At 50.2% G+C, this 22,563-nt stretch overlaps 2 protein-coding genes across 4 annotated transcripts in view; one reads left to right on the top strand and one right to left on the bottom strand.

Annotated features, from left to right (window-relative positions):
• Positions 1-22,563, top strand: part of CYFIP2 (cytoplasmic FMR1 interacting protein 2) — a 115,785-nt gene that overhangs the window by 58,632 nt on the left and 34,590 nt on the right. For all 3 annotated transcript variants that reach the window (XM_036241189.1, XM_036241187.1, XM_036241188.1), the window contains 2 exons: positions 5,571-5,770; positions 7,633-7,720. In XM_036241189.1, coding sequence (XP_036097082.1) covers positions 5,571-5,770; positions 7,633-7,720 — 288 coding nt within the window. The remainder of the gene's footprint in view (positions 1-5,570; positions 5,771-7,632; positions 7,721-22,563) is intronic.
• Positions 9,714-12,532, bottom strand: FNDC9 (fibronectin type III domain containing 9). The gene is made up of 2 exons (XM_036241190.1): positions 12,435-12,532; positions 9,714-10,413 (listed from the first exon to the last, which is right to left on the bottom strand). Exon 2 carries the CDS (start codon positions 10,404-10,406, stop codon positions 9,714-9,716), a length of 693 nt encoding a protein of 230 aa, XP_036097083.1. The 5' UTR covers positions 10,407-10,413; positions 12,435-12,532.

Here is a 22,563-nt window from a genome sequence, read left to right as displayed (position 1 = left end):
GGGGGCAGAACTTTAAGAAGAATATATTATGATTCCTCTTACTAGGAGATCCCCAGAGCAGCCAAATTCATGGAGAGAGGAAGTGGAATGGTGGTTGGGAGGACGGAGCATTAGTGTTCAGCGGGTGCAGGGTTTCCACTGAGGAAAACTCAGAGGTTCTGGAGACGGATGGTGTCAATGGTTGCACATCAGTGTGAGGGTACTCAATGCCATGGGCCTGTACCTTTAAAAATGGTTAGAATGGCTAATTTTATTTTGTTATGTACGTTTTCCCACAATAAAAAAATTACTCCCCAAAAACACTTTGGGAAGAAACAGGATACTTGCATAATAATATCAAATGTTCTCCTTCAAGATATTTATTAACTCCAAGTGGAAGAATAGTAAGTTTACAATGGGGACACTTGGCAGGCACCCTCCTAACCGGGCATCAAAGGTTAATATCACCAGTAGTAGTAAGATATGTGCATGTATCACCTGGTATGTATTTGTCTGTGATATTCTTGCCAAAATGCACAATCTCAATCTAATCATGAGAAAAAGCACATAAACCCAAATCAAATGACATTACCAAAAAAAGTGAACAATACTTCTCAAAAGCATCCCGATCATAAAAGGCAAAGAAAGCCTAAAAACTATTAGAGATCAGAAAAGACTAGAAGACAGGACCACTAGGTGCGAGGTGGTGTCGTGGGATGAATCCTAGAGCAGAAAAAAAGGACCTTTGTGGACAAACTGGCGAAATTCAAATAAAGGCCATCATTCAGTTAATAGTATTAGACCAATGTTAGTTCCCTACCTTTGATAACTATAATATGGTTATGTAAGATATTAACATCGGTTAATAGGGTCAAGGATATGCAAGAACTCTAAAATTATTTCAAAATAAAAAGGTGGGGGTTTTTTGTTTGTTTAAGCTGACAAAGTAGTAGGGGGGTTTGTTTGGTTGGGGGTTTTTTTTGTTTTTTTTTTATCCTCACTCGAAATTTCTGCATTTATCTTCAGATAGAGTGGGAGGGAGAGACGGAGGAAGAGACAGAGAGAAACATCGATGTGAGAGAGACACATTGACTGGTTGCCACCCACAAGACCCCAACCAGGACCGGGGACAAACTGCAACCGAGGTACGTGCCCTTAGTGGGAATGAACCCGGGTCTCTCTGGACCGTGGGCCGGTGCTCTAATCGCGGAGCCAAACCGGCCAGGGCTTGTTTGTTTTTTTAAAGTGATTAAGGCCTGGCGGTGTGGTTCAGTGGATTGAGCATTGTCCCATGGACTGAGAGGTCCAGGTTCGATTCCCCGTCAGGGCACATGCCCAGGTTGCAGGCTTGATCCCAGTAGGGGGTGTGCAGGAGGCCTCCGATCGATGTTTCTCTCTCACATCAATGTTCCTATCTCTCTTTCCCTTCCCCTCTCTCTAAAAAAAAAAAAAAATCAATAAACACGTATATTTTAAAAAGGGGGGGGGGTGATGCAGAAGTAGGGCTGTAGAGTCGGAAAGACCTGCGGGCCTGGCCCTGACCCTGCCGCTTACTAGCAGGGTGACCTTGGCTAGTTATTGATCTTCTATAAGCCCGTTTCCCTACCTACACGGTGGAGGAAGTATTAGAATTCACCTCACAGCGTTGTTGTAAGGATGAAATGAGATACTGTCTGGAAAGAGCTTTGCATAGTTCATCGCACTTAATAAATAATAGCCTGTGGGGAAAAACAGATGATAGGAACGTGGAAATTTGGAGCTCAGTGAGGTTCTCAGGGTGAATTTCCAGCAATATTCATAAGAGGATTTGACCCAATGGCCCACCTAAGCCCCGGGTCGCTTGCTTGAAGAGACTGCAATATAGCACACCTTCTTCTGGGAAATCTATTTTAAGAAATAGATTTTTCTTTGTTTATGCCAAAATGTTAGCGGTGATTATCTCCAAGTGGTCGGGACTTGTGTTTTCATCTTTTTGTGTTGATCTGTATCTTCCAGTTTTCCGGTAATGAATAAGCACATCTTAGGGAGAAACTGGTTTGGGGTGTGTGTGGGTGTCCATGGCCTCTCCCCACCCCTTGAAAGGCACTGAATGTTCTTTGAACAGCATCAAAACAAGCAGTGAAAGCCCATGCTAATCAGGTGAGGATGATGGTCCCCCAGAGAGGCCCCTTCCCATGAAGCCCTCAAAGAGGACACCCAAGGAAACTCCCTCCTTTGGGGTCAGGAGGCCCCCAGTCACCTCTGCTGAGAAGCTTCTTCCTCTTCTGTGAAACTAACCAAGGAATGTGCTCCCCTCAGCCCTTCCCTCCACCTTAGAAACCGCAGTCTAGATGGGGAGGCCGCCTGATGGTGAGTTGGGGGGCTGCAAAGACCCCTTGTCAGTCACCATCTTCCCACACTGCCGGGTCAGTGGATTCCGAGAGCTGAGACTGTTGTGTTGAGTCTGCAGAGCTCATTTGTCCTTTTTTTTCCCTGTTGTCTTTATTTTTTTATGTTTATTGTTGAGAGTATTACAGATGGCCCCCCTTCTCCCCCCATTACCCCCTCCACCCAGCAATGCATAAAGTTCTTTGGTTAATCAGGCTGCAGAGCATATTTGAAATTTTGAGCCGACATTTAATGTTTGGAGGAATTCGAGTCAAAATGCAGAAGCTCCGACGGCACCAGGCAGCTTCCCCAGGCGGGAACAGTTGCCCAGACGTTCCGGCAGCTGGGCCGGGCTGCCTTGGCTTGGCGAGAGCCCCCCGGGACACTTCATTCATGCATCTGACCCAGCAGGTCTCACTGAGCCTGAGTGCGAGACCCCCGATCTCACCTCCCCGGAGCCACAGGCTGGTTACAGTCACCTGCGGCTGCCATTCGGGTTTTCAGGTGGCCCTTGGAGAGAGAGCTCTTTCCACTATTTCACAGAAATCGCCCAGTTGGGTATTTTATTTGCTCAGTAAACCGACTTTACTGTGAAATGCTGATATCTTCTCTGAAGGTACCTCTCTCTTCCTCTCTCTCCCTCCCACTCACGTGGCCTTTGAAACCCTCTGCACCTTGATGCTCTGAGCCCTGCATTTCACACGCACGGGCCCTCCTGACTGGAAGGCCGGAGAACACGGCAGACGCAAGACCACAAGACCCCCCGTGCTGCTGCCCGGCAGGCAGAGTTGACCTCTGCCTCCAGCAGCCCCTCATCAGCAGAGTGGAGGACACTCTCCTTCAGTCTCCTTGGCAACATTGACACGCATTCGTGAGACTGTTGAAAGCACAGAACAGCCCTGGCCGGTTTGGCTCAGCGGTTAAAGCGTCGGCCCGTGGTCCAGAGAGACCCGGGTTCAGTTCCCGCTGAGGGCACGTACCTCGGTTGCAGTTTGTCCCCGGCCCTGGTTGGGTCATGCAGGTGACAACCGCTCAATATGTCCCTTTCACATCGATGTTTCTTTCTCTCTCTCTCTCTCTCTCTCTCTCTTCCTCACTATCTGAACAAAAAACAAAAAAATGTCCTCCGGTGAGGATAAAAACAAAGCACAGAACAGCAGAACAGAAATTGTCCCCTGGATGCTCATCTGCAGTCATCTTCCCCGTAGCAGGACAACTCATTGATCCTAGAAATAAACTCATTCGCGTTTACTCCTTTTATTATTTTTTTTTAATTTTTTATACCCATACTAAATGAATGGGAACAAAGACACGGTCCCACTCGCTGGGGCCCAAGAGATGAGCCGAGAGCAGATCTTGTATTTCTGCCTTCATCTACTTCATGGTGCATAATGACCGGAATCTACTCTTCCAGCTGCTGCTCCAGAGTTGAAATCTAGATGCTGATCTTCCTTTGAGAAAATAGCAGGATCTGCTATCACTAAGCCCTGTTCCAACGAGGCGACAATCAGATGGAGTTCATTAGCAGCTCCACCTTTCTCTGGGCAGGGACGTTCCAATTTGCCACAGACAAGCCAGCCCCGTGACTCACTCCTGCCCAGTTTGCCTCACTTACCTGACCTGTGTGTCCCCTACAGCCCTGTAAGCTTGCAAGCTTCGATCCAGTTCTGGGACCTGGGGCCACACTCTGGACCCCAACCAGGGTTAGGGGCATCTTATGGCTGATGAGAACAAAACTGAGTCCCTGGTATGGGGCTGCCTCCTGGGACTGTACACATCTGAGCTCCATGCCCCAGCCAGCTGGCCCTCTGGTCGTCCTACCGCCTGGCTACACTCTGGTGAACTGCCCTTCGATGTTCTCTTTGCTTTTGTGCCATATAAACATCTCTACTTTTCAGAGGGCTTTCTTAGCCATTATTTCTCTACTCCAGGCAGCTAGCTGTCACAGGGGCCAAACACATGTGATTTAGACTCAGAGGACCTGGATTCACATCCTAAGCCCTGAAACATATGTCCTGTGTGACCTTGGGCAAGTTAATTAACCCACTGAGCCTCAGTTTCCCCCTCTATGAAGCAGGAGCTGTCCTTCCCGTCTCGGAAGACGGCTTACCCACAACACTGTGGGAGTGTCCCAAAGCATCTCAAAGAGGGCTGCCTTCTCTCTGCCCGAGGCTGTGCTCTGATGCTTCTTAACAGCACTGGACCAGGGACTAAAGTGAGCCCAAAGGGTTCCCTCTCTATTCACTGCCCAGCAAAGGCAGTGCCCCGCTGCGTCTGGGTAATATGCTCTCTGCTCCCGTTCTCTGCCCAAAGGTGGATTCCAACAATCAGGGCCCACAGCTCACTCAGGCCCTTGGTTTTCGTGGGCCGCCGGCAGACTGCTCATCCACAGCTGGCAGACACACCTCTGCCGGTGTGACCAACCTGCATGCCTGAGGGGCCTGCTGTCCAAGCAGGGGACGTTCAACGCCCAGCTGTGCTCACATTCTCTGTAGGTGTGTGCAGTGCGCGGAACATGGACTTGGAGCCCAGCTTCCTGGGTGTGACGCCAAGTTACTTCTCAAAGCTTCAGTGTCCATATGTGTCGAGTAAGGACAGTGGTTATACGGACTTTATAGGTTTTCTGTGTGTGTTTGTTTTTTGGTGTGGGTTTTGTTGTTGTTGTTGTTTGAGCATTAAATGAGTTAACACATATAACGTGCTTAAAATACTGCTTGGCACACATTAGGTTGAGCCATGTGCTATGACCCATGTCTAGGTGTTTGACCTAAAATAGCAGTGGTTTCGTGTGCTCTGACCTAACAGTAGGCACCTAGTATGATTGCTTACTGCAGGGCAGACATATAGCCTCTGATGACAGCCAGCCACAACTTCCTTTTACTTTGCTCGTGATACTGAGGGACAAGCTTTTTCTCACCCTACGGAATCCGGAAAGCAAGTAGGGGTGCTCTATACCCAGAGGGGAGCAGGCAGACATCTGCTCATGGCTTCTGCTCCCCTTCCTGGCCGGCATGCAGCCGCCCTCAGCAGTGGCTGGCAGTTCCTTCCACTGCTCAGAGCAAGGGGGCGCTGTCCCAGGCCACGGCCAGTGTCCTGGTCCCTGGCAGTTGGGAGGTCATGTGAGGGGCTCTCGCCTGCATGACCAGAACCTGGTTAAGATCAGGTGGTGCCCACCTGTTAGGTGTGGGAGGTAGTCCTCAGCAGCTGTGGTTCTCTCTGCCCAGGAGCTGGAGTGGCTGCTGGAGATCAACCGACTCACGCACCGGCTGCTGTGCAAACACATGACCCTGGACAGCTTCGACGCCATGTTCCGGGAGGCCAACCACAATGTGTCCGCCCCCTATGGCCGCATCACCCTGCACGTCTTCTGGGAGCTGAACTTCGACTTCCTCCCCAACTACTGCTACAATGGATCCACCAACCGGTAAGGGAGTCCCTGTGCACAGGGGGCTGTGGCGGGGTGGGGCCGGGGAGCAGCCAGCAGCCTCCTCCAAAGTGGGCCCAGCACTGGGTCAGCCCGGCCCTGCAGCAGGCAACCCTCGGAGCCCCTCCGGGCTGCAGGCTCTGCTGGAGGCAAGCAGACACCTCCCTGCCCCTTGGGGCCTTCAGGCGAGGTCAGTGAGCCACACGAGTGAGCCGGGGAGTGATCACACGATGGATGCCCTGTGATAAGCAGGGCACTGGAGAAGGAAGAAAGGCCACGGAGCCCTGCGAGAGAAGGGCACCACCTGACCCAGTCTGGGAGGCGACCTCAGGAGAGGCTCCTCCTCTGAGCAAGTGTGCTTGATGCAAGGCGGTGGATGAGTGGGCATACATAAAACACAAGGCCGGAGAAAAGTATTCCAGGCAAAGTTCCTGAGGAGCCAGGGAGTTGGGAAGAGTGGAGCAGAGGGGATGGGAATGGCGTCAGGAAAGACACACAGGACGCAAGAGGAAGCAGGACCAGACTGTACTGCTTCGTAGGCTGCATTAGGGTCGAGCACTGTGAACCTTGGAAGAGTTTAAGGAAGAGGAGTGACATCAGATGGTACTTTTGTGAGGACATCCACATAGGAGCGCACGTGTGCAAACAGGTATACATGTGCAGAGCACACACAGGCATGACGAGGTGGAACATGTCACCTGCAGGTGCACACAGGCCTGGGCCCAGCACCAAGGTAGAAACAGGACCTAATCCCTTATCCCCATAGAGGTTCAAAACCTGGTGGAATTCCTAGCCGGTATTGCTCAGTGGTTAGAGTGTTGGCCTGTACACTGAAGGGTGGCGGGTTCGATTTCCAGTCAATGGCATGTGCCTGGGCTGCAGGTTTGGTCCCCAGCCCCAGTGGGATGCATGCGGAAGGCAACCAATAGATGTGTCTATTTCACATCAGTGTTTCTCTCTCTCCCTTCCTCCCTTCCACCCTCTCTAAAAATCAGTGGAAAAAAATATCTCTGGGTGAGGACTAACAAATGAACAAACCTGGTGGAAGAGATGAGAGGTATTCACGTACAAAACAAGCGCATAAGGATGAGCAAAACTGTTTTACAGGTCCTCGGGACACTCAAGACTGGCACTAAATAAGCGTGGCTTGAATGGATGGGAAGTCTGGGAGGAATGTACAGATGCTCCTGAACCCACGCACTTAGCAAGACAAATGTCCTGTTCTTTAAAGATTTGGGACCTTTAACGTTCTTGAGCGGAAGTCTGCAAACGCTGGCCCACGAGCCACACCTAGTTCCCAACTACTTTTGTACAAGCCCACGAGCTAAGAATGGTATTGACGTTCTTAAATGGTTAGGGAAGAAACCCAAAGCAGAATGATGATGTGGTGACAAGTGGAAATCATTTGCGATTCACAGAAACTCAGCCCCACACATTCATTTACTATTGTTTACGGGTGCTTTCATGCAAGCAGCAGAGCTGAGTGTTTGCGACAGAGACCATCTGGCCGGCAAAGCTGAAAACGTTTGCTGTCTGGGCCTTTACAGAAAGCGTTTGCAAAGCCCTGCTCTTGAGAAAGCAACCTGGGGGTGGAGAGGGGGAGCCCGAGAGAAGCCCATTTATTCTCAGGCCCAGCCCAGTGTCCTGAGCAGCCAGCCCCAAACCAAGCCTGGGAATCTGGGCTCCGGTTCTCCCGTCTACGGGGAGGAGGCAGTAGTTGAGGGGGAGTGTGCCAGAGGACTGCAGGCAGCCACCTAAGAAACGGTGTGGTTGCACCTGCTCAAGAAGGGCTCCCACGACATTAGTCCCCTGAAGAATATCAGGACCCAGCTAACTCCTGCCCATCTATTTTCTTCTCCTAGTTTTGTCCGAACTGCCATTCCTTTTACCCAAGAACCGCAAAGAGATAAACCCGCCAACGTCCAGCCTTATTACCTCTATGGGTCCAAGGTGAGTAGCCTTGCCCGGGCCCTGCTTCTAAGAAGGCTAGTGAGCAAAAGCCAATAGAAAAGTGTTCCCCGAATCAGCAATGCAAGGAGGGGAGATGATGAGGCAGCAGTGAGATCCAGGCGGAAACGACTGTGAGTTTATTCATCTTTATTTGTTCACAACTAGCAAGGAGGGGGGTGAACTCAGACCAGGGGCTGGATCCTGTGCGGAATCGTTTTGGGGACGTGAGCAGGGTAGTGCATGCACGGGGTTGCTCGTCTTGGTGTTGCACATCGCCTCCTCCTCCTCAGTCGATGCATTGTGATACCGTCCTGTGATTCCGGGGTTTGTGCTGGATAGATATACGGGATCTGCAGGCAGGCAGCAGTCGGGGAGGTGAAGCTCTGAAGGAAATCCAGTTGACTGGGGCTAGAGCTGAGAAACCCGTCTTCGGTCTCGGCTTCTTTGTTCACACATGCACATCCTGACGCTATTTAACTAAACATTGCCAGTGCAGCCTGCTCTAGACCTCAGTCCACTGCCAATCACTGAACAGACATTTATGAAGCACTTTCTGGAAGCCAGACGCTGGGCTAGATTTTACATGCTGGGGATATAATAGAGATTAAAACAGACATCGTCTCTGCCCACCTCAAGTTCCGGTTCCATCCGTGGTGCACGGGAACAATGTTCACGAAGTCTCCCATCCCCATGACGTATGTAGGAGATTCACTTCTTACCCTTGGCGGGGGGGGGGGGGGGGGGGATAACTAAAGAATGCCACTGAAACAGTGAAGCGTGTCAACAACAACACAAAAGAAACCAACATTTCTCTCTGTGATGGGATAAAAACGGCCACCCTTGACCCCACTTTCAGATGAACTTAGAAGAGGAACAGACTGGATAAACATAACGTTGTTAGGAAGGTAGTCCTCTGGGTCAGGGAGCCCTGGATTAGGAAGTGTGATGAACCAAGATGAGGTCCCACCAGTCGGGACCAAGGGTAGGGCTTAGAAGGTTTGGGGTGATGCTGGGAACATGCAGATACCTTCTCCAGAACAGCCAGTCTGGTCAAGGCAATGTTCTCAAATCAGGGGGCGCCTACAGGAGCATTGTACATAGTTCACAGACACCGTGTTAAACCCTAGTGACTCACAGTAAAAACACCTCCCTTTTCACTTCTCGTTCAAACCTTTTTGATTCTATGAAGGAGACAGACTTAATGTGGGCGCTCACAGGTCTTTAATACTTCTCCAGCACTTGCTAATCCCCCTTCTTCTCAACGAGTAGGAAGTAGGTCTTAAAACTGAAGTCTTTAGTAGGCGATAGTATCTAAGTCACACTTATTTTGTTTTCGGTCTAGTTATCCTTGTGTCTCTTCTCTCTCGGGAGGGTGTTGGCATTCATTTTTGGATTAATGTCCAGCTACCTTTTCAAATAAGTTTAAGTTTAAACACTGAGTCAATTTCAAAACATTTGCTAATAATAGTAAAGATGGTCTATGGCTGAAAAAAAAAAACGAAAATGATGTAGGAGGTGGTGTGTGACTGCCTGAACGCTGGAAAGCAGGCTTCGGGGGGGCCTTCTCGAGACTTCCCAAAGCACCCCCACCCCCGGCAGCCGCGGGGACAGCTTTCCTTGCCCTGGAAGCTGGCTGGCGGCAAAACTCGGGGCCCGTCTTCAACGCCACAATTTCCTCGAGGTGCTGTGTTTTATTTAAGTCATGCAAACTTCACGTTCTACATTATAACATGATCCTGTTCGTTTCCGTGTTAACGTCTTTAATGTCTAACCGCCTCCCAGTGGACACTCCTAAGGGCCCCGGTTCTCCCTTTGCACAGCAGGGGGCGTCCTCCAGCTGGAGAAGCTTCGCCACGGGGACTCAGCCCAGGTGCAGGGCGCGGACTGACGCTTGTGGGGAGACGCGGGGAGTCTACAGACACATTTTCATAAAGGAGCTACTACTGTGGGGGGGCTTTATGCTACAGGATGGGGGCTGCCTCCTCGCCACCCCTCACTCCTCAAAATGCGGCAGAATGGCAGGTGGGTCGCCACCCTCCCTCTGGAGGGCGCCCGCGTCTGGGGCATCCTGGTCGGCTTCTGCGTGGGCTTCGGCTTCGGCTTCTGGTTCCGCTCCAGCTCCGGAATCCTTGCGCGGCATTTCCACCAGGGGGAGCCCCTGCAGGTCTTCCTCCCTCTGACCAAGAGCCGGGGCCTCCTCCGGCCACCTCACCAGCCCATTGGCCTCCTCCATGTGGCCGGCTCTGTAAGACCAACGAGGCTCATGGCAACGGATGCACCAGAACTGGAGGCAGATGAAAGCTAAGACGGCCGTGAAGCAGGCCAGCAGAATGGCCATCAGGACCCACAGGGAGATTTGGGGGTCCACCAGGGAGCTCCCGGCAGCCAGTGGACTCTTATCCAGGGTGTGGAACATGGTGCAGTAGTGCCTGTAGGGGAAGGTGATCTTCTTGCAGCTGATGCACAGGAAATAGAAAGTGGAAGGGGCGAGGTGCTCCAGCACCACCGAGCTGATGGTGCGGGGCACCTTCTCCTCGTGGTGGAAGCTGTAGCGAAGATAGCCGGAGAAGATGCTGTTCCAGTTGGGCCTGTACATAATATGGTAATAGTCCTCCAGGCAGGGCTCCGAGGACGACCAGGAAATGATGGCTCCCGTGTACGAAACGTTCCCAACCTCGATGTTCATCCTGCTTCTGCAACCAGAGTCAGAGTGAAGAGTGACTTCCCCTTATTTAAGTACTTGTTTATGATCATCACAGCCACCGTTTATGGAGCATTCGAGAGGGAGACTAATATTGCCCCCATTTTCCAGACAAGAAAATGGAGGCCGAGAGGCGATGCTACTCAGCTAGAAATAGCTAAACAATGGCAGGGCAGACGTTCCAAGCAGGGCTCTGTCATGCCAACGCTGGGGGCCTTCAGACCTCAAAGAGATGGGCCCACATCCCCCAGCCTCATCCTGCCCTGGCTCAGATCCTTTAAATACAACACTGTTCCCAACCCCTGAAAAAAGAAGAGGAAAAAAGGCATCGAAAGGAGGGATCAGGACAACCTACGAGTCCCTGCATTGGTCACGACAGGTCTGTGACCTCCAAGCCAGGCCAGTGTTTCACCTAAACTTCCCTCCTGGGCCTCTTGTGCCTGCTCCAAGTGCTGGTAGCTCAGCCATCTAGAACATTCTGCCTCCCAGTTCTGTTGCCCGTGGCGAGAGATTTGTTTCGTCACGCGTTGGCAGCTGCGTCCTCCCCAAAGCCTCCTCTCTGGTTTTGTTTGTTTTTCCCAAAGCCAAAGGTACCCAGGAGATGCGTTTCAGAGGTCAATACAATCTGCTCCTAACACCAGCAGAACTGCTCCTGTTGACTGCTGGTCCTGAGAATGTTAGTAATGGTAACAGCCACCAGCAGTTAGCAAGTCTGTGCTGGGTGGCAGGTCATGCTGGGTGTTCCACTTACAATCATAAATGTCTCTATTCGTCATCACACCCTCTGAGCTAGGTCCCCATTTTACAGATGAGCAATCTGAGGTGACACAGCTAATGAGAACCGGGCTCAAAGCCACTGAACTGCTGGGTTTTCAAAGGCAAGGCTGCTGGGCTCAGTAATAGAATGTTACTGCGAAACGAGATGCTGGTACTAAGCCCCGTTGCTGTTTTTCCAGACAAATCAAACGAGCTCTCTTCAGATTGCCAAGCCCTCTCGCTTTGGGAAGAAGGGAGCGCCATCTTCAAGCCTTTTCATGTCTTTTCAATGCGGCATATTTACCCTTCACTGCATGTCCCCCGATCTAAAATCCCGGGACAGCCATAATCGACCTGTGTATGTTGACGTATAGGTCTCCCCCAGCTCTGCTCTCTGCTCCTCCTCTCACATGAAATGCAGCAGGTTTTGTTTTAGATTGTAGTGCCATGGTAATAAACAACAACCGTCCATCAGATTTTCACCAGAATTGGGTAGTAAGCCAAACTGATTTCTGTCACAAGCTGCTCTCTCTGGTCCCTGCCTCCCTCTGACTTTGTTTCCATGTCTGTGTTCCTGGAGGAGGTGAACTGCAGAAAGATGCAGGGCGTTGAGGGATTTTTCTGTTCTCATTTTTCTTCTCTAAGGATGATAGTGAACTGAAATGCTCAGGAAGGGGAGTAGTTCCTTTCTATTTGGCTGGAAATTTCCTCCCAGAAAAACAGGGAATGAAAGGAGGGATGAGACAGGTATGCTCAGATCCCTCCAGGGGAGGTCATTGCAAAGGAGACTGAATATCTGTGCTCCCTCCGGAGGTCTCCTTCTCATACACAGCCTCCAGCCACCCCAACACCCCACACATCCCTGTAAATGCACTTCTGACCACAGTGGAAGAGCTGTATTCATTGCTAAGGAAACAGAGGCAACAGCCTTCGGAAAACCCTTCCATCAGGGATGGTCAGGAATCCGCTCTTTGTCATGCATCTTCTCTCCTGTTTGCTTCCCCTCTGCTGCTACTGTCTTTGCAGACTGAGCTCCCCACAGCAGACATTTTTAAGAGCTTTCTGTCCAGATGCTAGCAGCCTCCTCAGCTTTTAAGACCAAATCAGTCTCCCTTATTTATTTTTCTTCCTCTGCTTCTGTTTGGAAATTCCCCCCATTTGTAGCTATTCATATTCCCATCGCCTGGCCCTCCTCCAAGCTGAGTGTGAAAGAAAAAGCCATTTCTATTTCCAAGAAGAGCCATTTCTGTCCCTTACCTGATGCTTGCGAAGGATCTGGTTAGAGCGTAGCCTTCAGAGGCAGAGTGGACCCAAGCTAAAGGAATCTTGCCTTTTCCCCTCCTCTGCTCTGGGCTCTCCTGATGTCTCTCTCGCCAGCGTCTGAGTAATCCCACTGTCGCCCCCAACGCTCACACTATTCATTTCTTCAGATCGGCATCATTCACCATAGCAACCAGCAGGCATATGTACGCACGATGCTTTCAGGACTAGTCTGGAAAGGTTTTTTGCCCAGTGAGAGAAGCTCTTGTTTATTTGGCACACACACACACAAAAAAAAGGCAAACAATCTGCTACAAACTGATCCTCAGAGTGGTATTAATTTTTCTAAAACTAAATTTTCTAATTGACTCGTTATTTTTTTATTTTTTATTTTTTGCTCCATTTGGATCCTCTTTGGACAGTGGTTTTGAATGCAAAGATATCCTTCTCCTTTATCCCACAATTGAAACAGTAATTTTATCTCCATCCTAACCCACCCCACTCCCACCCCACCTCTGTGTTCTCCTCTGTATTCTGGTGTCCTGTGGCATTGCCTAGGTATATGACACTGGTCAAGAGTCTTTTATTCTCTGGGCTCAATTCCATCATCTGTGAGCTGTGGGCATGGGCACATGGAAGACATGGGTGCCGCCCCTGACCAGTCCTGAACCCGTCAGGCTGGCTACACCATCATGGGACTTGGACTGGGTCGGTTTGAGTGTCCCCGCAGAATTTAGCTCCACACAGAACCTCAGAATGTGACCTTATTTGGAAATAGGTTCTTCGTGGAATTAATTAGTTAAGGATCTCAAAATGATTTTACACTGGATTTAGAGGGAGTCCTAAATCCCGTGGCAGGTGTCTTTATAAGGAAAAGGAGAGGGAGATACACACCCAGACACGAAGGGAAGGAGCCGTGTAAAGACAGAGGCAGAGGCTGGAGCGATGCTGCCGTAAACCAAGGAGCTGGGAGGTGCAAGGAAATTTCTGCCCTAGAGCGTTCGGGGGGTGCATGGCCCTGCTGACACCTCGATTTTAGGCTCTGGCCTTCAGACTGTGGCCACCAGGTTTGTGGTCATTTGTTACAGCAACCCCAGGGACTAATAGACACTCCTGCCGTTAGGGCTTGGAAACACAGCCTCAGAGCCCTTCTTAACACAAGCCTCCCAGGAAACCGCTTATCAATCAATCATGTGGAGTTGACACCAGAAACAGAAACTGTTTACTATGCCTGGTTGGATGGTCCCCAGAGTTCCTTTTCTTTCGAGAACCCTGACTTTGCTTCCCGGCCCTTGTCCTTTTCCCACAACGGTCGATCTGCCTCTGAGGGCCCACCCATTCCGTTCCCCTCCACCTTAAAAGAATACCTTGCCGCCATTCGTTTGGGGAGATCACAGGGCTCGTCTGATATGGAGGCTAAGGTTCTGTCACCTTCAAGCCACCGAGCTTGAGGTCATCTGTTACAGCATCCTTAGCTCAGATCGATTGAAACCTGAATGATTTCACGCAAACTATATGTTGTTAACAGTCAGCTGTTTTGCTTCTCGGTTGTCAGTTGAAGTAGCTGAGTGCACTCCCCACAGGTCGCCTTGTGATTCACATCAGTGAGAACCAAAAAGTCACAAAGAGCTGCCTGGTGAGTCCCGGACCCTCCCCTGGCCAAAGGTGTCGGTGAGGCGTGGGGTCGGGCTGTCCGGGCTCTCTGGTTAGACATGCTCCGTGGCTTTCCTGTGGCTTCGGCGTCCCAGGGGCCTGTCACCGTCTGCTGTCACTCGTGCTGATGGTGGCTCCCCACAGAGCATGAAGGCGTCCTCTGCACGGAAAGGCCAGTGCGGAAGCTCGCTGGGGCCTTTTGAAAAGGTTATTTTGTAGGGAATGAAAATGCCAGTTAGGGAGCCTGTGCAGTGACGAGTGACGCGATAACTCAAGACTTTGCCACAGAAAGGGGGCATTTACTTTTCTTTATTGATTTTTCTTTATTGAGTTTTAGGGAGAGGGAGAGAATTCCACATCAATGAGAGAGAGCATTGACTGGCCGCCCCTGCACGCCCCCCTCGGGGGATCTGGCCCACAACCTGGGCACGTGTCCTGACCGGGAATCGAACCAGCGACCTCGTGCTGCATAGGTCAATGCTCAACCACTGAGCCACACCAGCCGGGCAAGGGGAATTTAATTTTAATGCTCCTAGATGCCATTCTCAACACTGGGCATTTTGTTTGAGAAGCTGAGACACTCCGAAAGCGAGGCCTTAGGAGTCCTGTGGCGTCACAGGCCCCAGAGGAGGGGTGGCGCAGGGGTGGAAACCGAGTCCTGACCGGGGCTCGTCGTCCTCTGGGCCCGCTCCGTTCACCAGCACCCAGAGGAGCCGGTGCAGCCCTCGCGGATGAGATACAGGATCTGAGGACACTTGCCCCGGAGGCCACGCCCAGCCACGCTTACTCTTCCTCACCTTCAGGGAGGCCCTTCGGGAGTGTGTCCAGGTTGTAGCCTCCGTGGGTGTCGGCAGGCTGTGTACACCTGGAGTAAGTCGCTGCCAGAGGAAATCAGCCAAGAGTGGGGTCCCTGTGCCCTTCCCGGAGATGGCAGTCAAAGGACCTCGTGAGGGCTTACCTGGGCCCCAAAGCTGATTGGCACTCAGGGTTCAGAGTGCAGGCCCTGAACCCCCCAGGCTGGGTTCACATCCTGCCTGTGGCCTTGGACAAATTCCCTCCCCTTTTATACCTTGGTGAACTCCTGTGTAAAACGCAAATATCAACACTACCTGCCTCGTCATGTCAGAGCAGTGAGAGGAGCCACGTCTGCAAAGTGCAGGATGGGGAGAGGAGTGAGGATTGTTAAGGCAGGTCAGTGGGGCCCGGCCGGTGTGACTCACTGGTTGAGCGTCAACCCTGCACCAAGAGGTCACAGTTCGATTCCCGGTCAGGGCACATGCCCAGGTTGTGGTCCCGATCCCCAGTGGGGGGCATGCAGGAGGCAGCCAGTTGATGTTCTCTCTTACCAATGTTTCTATCTCTCGCTCCCTCTCGCTTCCTCACTCTCTAAAAATCAATAAAGAAAAAAAGACTTAAAAAAAAAAGATGGGTCAGTGGGGCAGAGCCCCTTCCTGAGTTGATCGTAGCTTAGTTCAGAGGCTGTAATGGGCAAGGCTTATACCCTGCATGATGCTGACTTTCCTTTTTTTATATATAGTTTTTAAAAAAATTATATATGCTTCTTGTGCTTAAATTAATACAGAAAATTTCAAAGACGGCAGTCATACTCGCACAACTCTTAAATAACCATTGAAAACATTTTGGTACGTTTTATATGTGTTTTCTTCTTTTACCCCTGCAACAACTCTTTGAGGTAGGCTCTCATCACCATTGAGCAAAGGGAGAAACTGAGGCTAAGAGGGGTAAATCAACTTGACTGTGGTCACTCGGCGAGGCTGTGGCTGTGCTCTCCGCCTGGGTCTGATGGTCCCCAGAGCCGGAGCCCTCGCTGGTCTCTTGGATGAAGTGCCGTTCGACTCCCCCCGTTCATAGTCGGCAACAATGAACGGCGGCTCTTTGTCTCGTGGTTTGCTTCTCCTGAGACGTCGAGACAGGACTTCACAGCACAGCGGGGTCTAGAGTAATGGGAACAGGCAAGAAACTAAAAGGCTTCGGAGAGAACCCAACCACCTGAATGCAGTCCACTTAGAAGCAGGGGAAACATCCAACACATGTGGAGAAATCCTGTTAGCAAGTATTTTCTCTTCTGGAAGAGGAGTCTGGAGGCCAGGTACGCCTGCCTGAGCCTGAGAAATCTCACGTCAGGTTAGGGCTGATGTTAAAGACTGAGAAACCTTTAACGACTAATTCAGTCATCAAAATTAGTAGATGAGTCAAAACTTTAAAAATAGAGTCTTGAAAGTAAATTATATAGAATCAGTCCTATAACTGCCTTCCAAGTGAGGCAGATCGTGGCACAAGTCATTCTTTCAATTATACTAATGATTTCCTGATCATTTTTTACTCTTTAGAAAGTGCTGGCGTGGTCGTCACTAGCTATATGATGCCCCTAAGGCATGATTTGACCTCAGGGAAATGCATCATACTCCTGCAAAGCTTTTCTTAGTAAGTCATCCTTAGGGGCTTTGCTGCAGCAACCTGAGCACATTCCAGCTGGGTCCATACCTGGGCACCAGCTCTTGCCATGTGGCCTGACCAGGGGAGTCTGCCTCAGCCCCACTGATGACACCACCCACCATGTCACCCAGTTTGCTGCCGCCACCCCTATGCATGTCTTCACGGTCCCACTCCCAGGCTACGTTACTTTTCCACCATCCAGAGAATTCCATGATTTTGGCACCTGGTACGTATGGCAGAATATCATCTTGTGTTCCACTTTGGGCCAATTACCTCCCTTAGATTCCTCCTCTGCTAAATGGGGGTGGTTGCACCTGCCTCATCTGGTGTAGTAGGCTGATAATGGCCCCCAGAAATATCGGGTCCTAATCCCGGAACCTGGGAATGTGACTTGATTTGGAAAAAAAGACTTTGCAGAGGTGATTAAGTGAAGGATCTGACAACAGGAACATTATCCTGGGTTACCAGGATGGATCCTAAATGTCCTCACAGATGTCCTTGTAAGAGGGAGGTTACACACAGACAGAGACCAGATCTCAGCAGAGACCTTGGAAGATCGGAGTGATGCAGCCACAACCCAAGGAATGCTGGCTGCCACCAGAAGCTAGAATATGGAAGAGACGGATTCTTCTCTAGAGTCTCTGAAAGAACTGTGGCCCTGCTGACCTGATTTCAGCCCAGTGACGCTGATTTTGGATTCTGGATTCCCGAACTACGAGGGGGTCATTCCTGTTGTTGTGAGCTACCCGGTTGGTGGTCATTTGCTCCAGGAGCCCCAGGAATGAGTGCACCAGGGCAGTTAGGAAGGAATTATTAGATGAAAACATTCACCAACAGAGAAGCAGTATACACTTGTGTGACATCATTATTATATTAGATAATGAATAAAAGTGATGACATTGGTTTCCTCCAAAAATCTAGTGTGAGAGCATTGATATGGTACCTCTGAATAGGAGGGCTCGGTTTTGGTTCTCCCTCTTGCCTTTTCCAAAGGACTTAATTCGTAAGACAAGAAAGGAGGAGCATCATTTCTTGAGGTCTCTACAGCAGCTGCCTTGAATCTTTCAGCCTCTTAGCTAAGTAGACCAACAAGGAACCCAGATGTTGGAGACCCAGCCCTACAGCTCACTAGATGTCAAGAAGCGATGGGCAGACACATCCGCGGTTTTCCCCAGGCCCTAGCAATGGTTTTGAACCCGCACTTCAGGAGTTATCAGTCCTTGACGCATCTTACCCTGTGCCCTTTCCTCGTGTTTTATTCATGTGCCCGCAGGGATTTCAGAGTTGAGCAGCCGTTTGCTGCCTGAGCCCAATTAGAGAGCCGTGGTTGTGTTGGTGGGCTGATGCTTTTCAGATTGCTCAAGGAACATTAAAGAAATTGTAACTAAGACAGGAAATTAGAAACAGTTTTAATTCCTCTTGGGATCTCTGAAAATGGCGATAGTGATTCCAGAAAGCAGAGATACAAATTGCTTGCAAATTCAGTTCACCAAATAAATAGGTCTTGTTGTTTGAGGTGGTCGGCCCTGCTTACCACCTGGTGAAAGACAGAGGCCTTCGACTTAAAGCCCATATACCACCCTGAAGAATGGGTTACATGGGAGCTCGTATGTTATGTATGCGTTAATACAAATTTTAAAAGGTCCATATACAGATAATATAGTGCCCAGGATCAGCCAGATCAAACTTTTTTCTCTCCTTAAAATGCTATTATGCCTTTTTTTTTTTTTTTAATGCACATCTGTGTGACACATTAATACGCTGGCTTTAATTCCTGAATAAGAATTATTTATTTATTAAGGTCTCATAAAATTATCTGTTTAGGGCAGTGTGGATTGTGCAAGCTTCTTTAGCTTGATGTTAAAAGTGAGCCATCCTAAACGGAATTCGTTTCTAAGGTAGACCCTTGGGTGGGAACCTGGGTCCATTAGCAGGATTGGTTCAGGATGAGAGATTTGTAGCAAGTTTCCAGTGTCTCAAGTCATGTTGCATTCCTGTTTTTCTTTACCCAACCTCAGAAAATGCCCAGGCTCCCATATTCCCACATTTTCTCAATAGGGCCCAGCCTCCTATTGAGCCAACAGGTCAGATGGGTGCCCTCCGGGGGTGTGTGTGCATGTCCTGTTTAGCATGTACGTGTGTTTCTTCTTGCATGAGTGTGGTGTATTGGGGGGAGGGGGGAGGGGTGCTTGTTCACTTAGAAGGATTTGAATTCTGCTCAATTCATGCTGGTCCTTCCTGAGCTGGGGTCATCAGCTGAGGCTGAAACTTCTGGTCTGGACCAGAATCCAAGACTGACGTGGGAATGTCAGCAAGAGGCAGCCTGCATGCATTGAGCAGGCCTAGGAGGGGTGTTTAAAAAACCCTTGTGTGTGGTAGAACAATTCCAAAATTTTTCTCCTCCTCTGCCTGGAACTGGGGAGGGCTGTTGAACTGTGTGTGTGTGTATATATATATTTGTTTGTGCTTGCCAGGAAGTGCTAAGGGAAACTTGGTACTAGAAGCGCCTTGGGTGGGAGTGAGGGTTCAGAAGACTGCTAGGAAGGAGGGGCATCCAGGAAGATGGTGCTGAGCTTGCGCCTCTTTCGGGAGCATCAATCACATCTCTCCCAACCCTCAGCCCCAGGCAGGTTCCCTCCTGACAACCTTAAGTCGCGTTTCTCAGATCCACCCAAAGGCTTGCAGCTATGAGAGCCTCTACCCACAGTCTGTTGTTAGACAGCTCCCATTTTTATAATGTTGCAAATATTAAGCAAAATCTGCATTTTGGGTGCACTTGATCAGCTGGTCCCAGCTATGTCCTCTGTCACATTCCCACGTGGGACATCCACTGTATCGTGTAGGATTAGCCCCCAGGTACGTGCTCCCCTCTTCACCTGCAGAGCATTGTGACTGCTGGGGAAATGGACCAGGCAGCTGTGTTTCCCTGGTCTTGACTTACGAGTCATCGAACAAAGCCATAGGAATGGCTGTGATTGAATGAGTGCTTCCAGGGTGTCAGGCACCGTCCTCGGTGTTTTACATCCATCATCTCAACTCCAACAGCCCTATTGGAGATGGTAGGATTTTTTACTTAGGGAAAACCAAAGCTAAGAGAGGTTACGTAGTTTGCTCAAGATCATCTAGCTAGTAAATGTATGGACCTGGAATTTGAAGTCAGGTGTGCCCACGTCAGTTTATAACTAACTATAGACTCAGACAAAGCAAAAAAATGAAGTCATAGAATCCAACAGAAGAAATAAAGTAGCTGATTGCTTTGTGTCTCCCCCAGAGATATCCACTGGAAATCACCCTGCTGCTCAGAAATGCCTTCCATAGACTGCTTGAAAGGGGACAAAGGAGAAATGCTCAGAGCTGTGCTGGGTCCAGAGGCGAGCCCGGATGAGCGGTGTTGGGGGGGGGGGGGGAATGGGCTGTGGCAGCCCAGTACCCTGCCGAGTGCCCCTTGAGGCTGTGAGCAGAGCCATCTCCCTATCTCCTCACGCCTGTGGGGCTCCAGCTGCAGCCCCCTTCAGGAGAAAATTAAACATGTTTTTATTTTTTTTAATCTTTGGAAACAAATGTTGGGAAGTAAATGAGGCTATGATATAGCCCGTGGGCTTTTTAATGTACTTTTATATCGACACATAGTTGCATATAGTAAAATGCACTTAGTTCAGGCTGCTGTAACAAAAATACCACCCACCAGGTGGCTTAAACAACATGTGTTTATTGCGTAGAGGTGGGGAGTTCAAGATGAAGGCGCCCGCGGATCTGGTGCCCGGTGAGAGTCCTCTTCCTGGTCGCAGATGGCCTTGCTCTCATTGTATCCCACATGGTGCAGGGGTGGGGGAAGCTCTGGAGTCTTTTCCTCCAAGGGCACAAATCCCATTCATGAGGACTCCACGCTTATGACTTCATGACCTCCCAGTGGTCCCACATATAGGGGTTGGGATTTCCACATATGAAGTTGGGGAGCTACAACCACTCAGTCCATAAATGCAGAGATCACAAGGGTACATATAGTTTTATGAGTTTTGACAAATGTACATACATCTGTGTCGTCAACACCCCAAGCAGCATTAGGGCATCTCCATCACCTAGAAGGTTCTCTCATGTCCCTTTCTAGTCAGCCGTCTTCCCCCACCAGAGGTAAGCCGTGGTTGGTTTGGTATTTGCCATATACTCCTCATCCCTCGCCATGGAAACGGGAGCATACAGAATGGGGCTTCGGGAACGGGGCTAGAACCGAGATGAGAAACGTGAGTCCCCCCTAACATTTTGTGCTCTGGTTCCTCACGCACCTCACCTACCCCCAGCCCCGTTTGGCAGGGTGGCCTGTTACACACACACAGAATTCTACGGCCTGGCCCCATGGTTGGTTAAATCAAACTCAACAATTCATAGACGTCCAGGATTTGCTGAACATCAACGTTCATGAACATCATACGTTGAGTCCATGATGTTTCCCTCCCTACATAAACCACGCCTGACCCCTGACACTTAGAAATCCTTGGGCACCACATAGATCGCCCCACCCATCAGGTGAGGCAGAGTTCACTGCGGCAGCGCGTGGGCATGAAGCGTGAAGCTCACTCTGTCACGTTCTGAGCCTCCCACCCGTGGGCATTAGCTCACCGAGCGGACTACCCTGCAGCCTGCCCGAGGAGTGGGTGTTCTGCTTCCTCGGGGATCTTTGCTGTTAGTGGGTTTTCCGGTCATGTTCTTCATGTATCCTTGTTAGTCGAGGGTACTGTCATTGTGATGCTTTTTTGGTAAAGTTTAGAAGAATTCATCTATACTAAAACATACTTAATGCAAAACCTAGACTGAACATGATTAAACCTTCCTGCGGTGGCTGGAGGGGAGTTGAGAACCTCGCGGTCTTCCAAAAGCATCATTACGGTTCCTAGTTATTTGCCTAGGCTTTCTCGTTAGCCAACCGCTAGTAGAATATCAGGTGGGGTCTCCTCGTATCTGCGTGGTTTGTGCTCAAGATTTTTATAATCCCAGGCAGGAAAACTACACTCAGAACTAAGCTTTGAAGTGAAGCTTCATCTAGAAAATGGATATGGTTTATAATAGAATGCAGTTCCGAAGTTCACCCTTGTACGTAGAGGTTAAGGACGTGGGCTGCAGACCGGGGCTCAGTTGCCGGTGAATTGTGTGACCTGGAGCAAGCTGCTCACCGCCCTGAGCCTCAGCTCCCTCCTCTGTGACGCGGGGCTAAGAACTGGCCACATCGCACGTTTGTTGTGTGGGTTAAGTGAGAATACACGAACAGGGCCTCAGGGAGCCCAGCATGAGGTGTTCTGTAAGGGGCAGCACTTCAAAACAAGGTCAGTGAGCAACTGAGGGACCTATGTTTTGGTCACATATTCTCAGACAGAGATCTTAAAGAGATCCCGCTACTCACCAAAGGTGTCTCACGGAGGTTCTGAGGACAATGGAGGTGACTAGTCAGCGACCAGGGTCCTGGGCCACCAACCAGCCAGCACCCAGACGGAGCAGCTCTGCTTCTGTCTGTTTCACGTATTAGCTCCTGTGACATCTTTCCTTTAGACGGCTGCTCGAGAGGTCAGGACACCCCTGATTCGGTCCAGCCCCCTCGTCTCATAGATGAGGACACTGATTTTCCCCGGCACTCAGTGGCAGTCCCGGACCCCTCCCGGCACAGACGGAGACAACGAAACGTAGGAGAAAGAAGCAGTGCTGAATCCCCTACTGCGTTTCCACAGGTCCTTCCAGCCATTTCGAGGACCAAAACTGTCTCTAGGGAAAGGACATCATCAGTTTTGCCCCCACCCCACAGCTCAGTTTATAAAAGTCCTGGTGTGTGTGTGGACGGTGTGGGGAGCAGGAGTCTCTGTAAACAAGATACTCGCCCGGATGTTCTTTCTCCTTTTCTACCAGGGAACCCACTGCTCCTTCAGTGACCTTTGCTCCATCCTGTGGCCACGGGCCACACCTCTCTCCATGGCCAGCATCTTGCAAACAGACTCCCCGGGGTCCCCAGGGACAGCGCACAGATAACGTC

Source organism: Molossus molossus, unplaced genomic scaffold (assembly GCF_014108415.1).
Source record: "Molossus molossus isolate mMolMol1 unplaced genomic scaffold, mMolMol1.p scaffold_m16_p_4, whole genome shotgun sequence".
NCBI lineage: Eukaryota > Metazoa > Chordata > Mammalia > Chiroptera > Molossidae > Molossus > Molossus molossus.
This window is presented reverse-complemented; position numbering and strand designations above follow the sequence as displayed.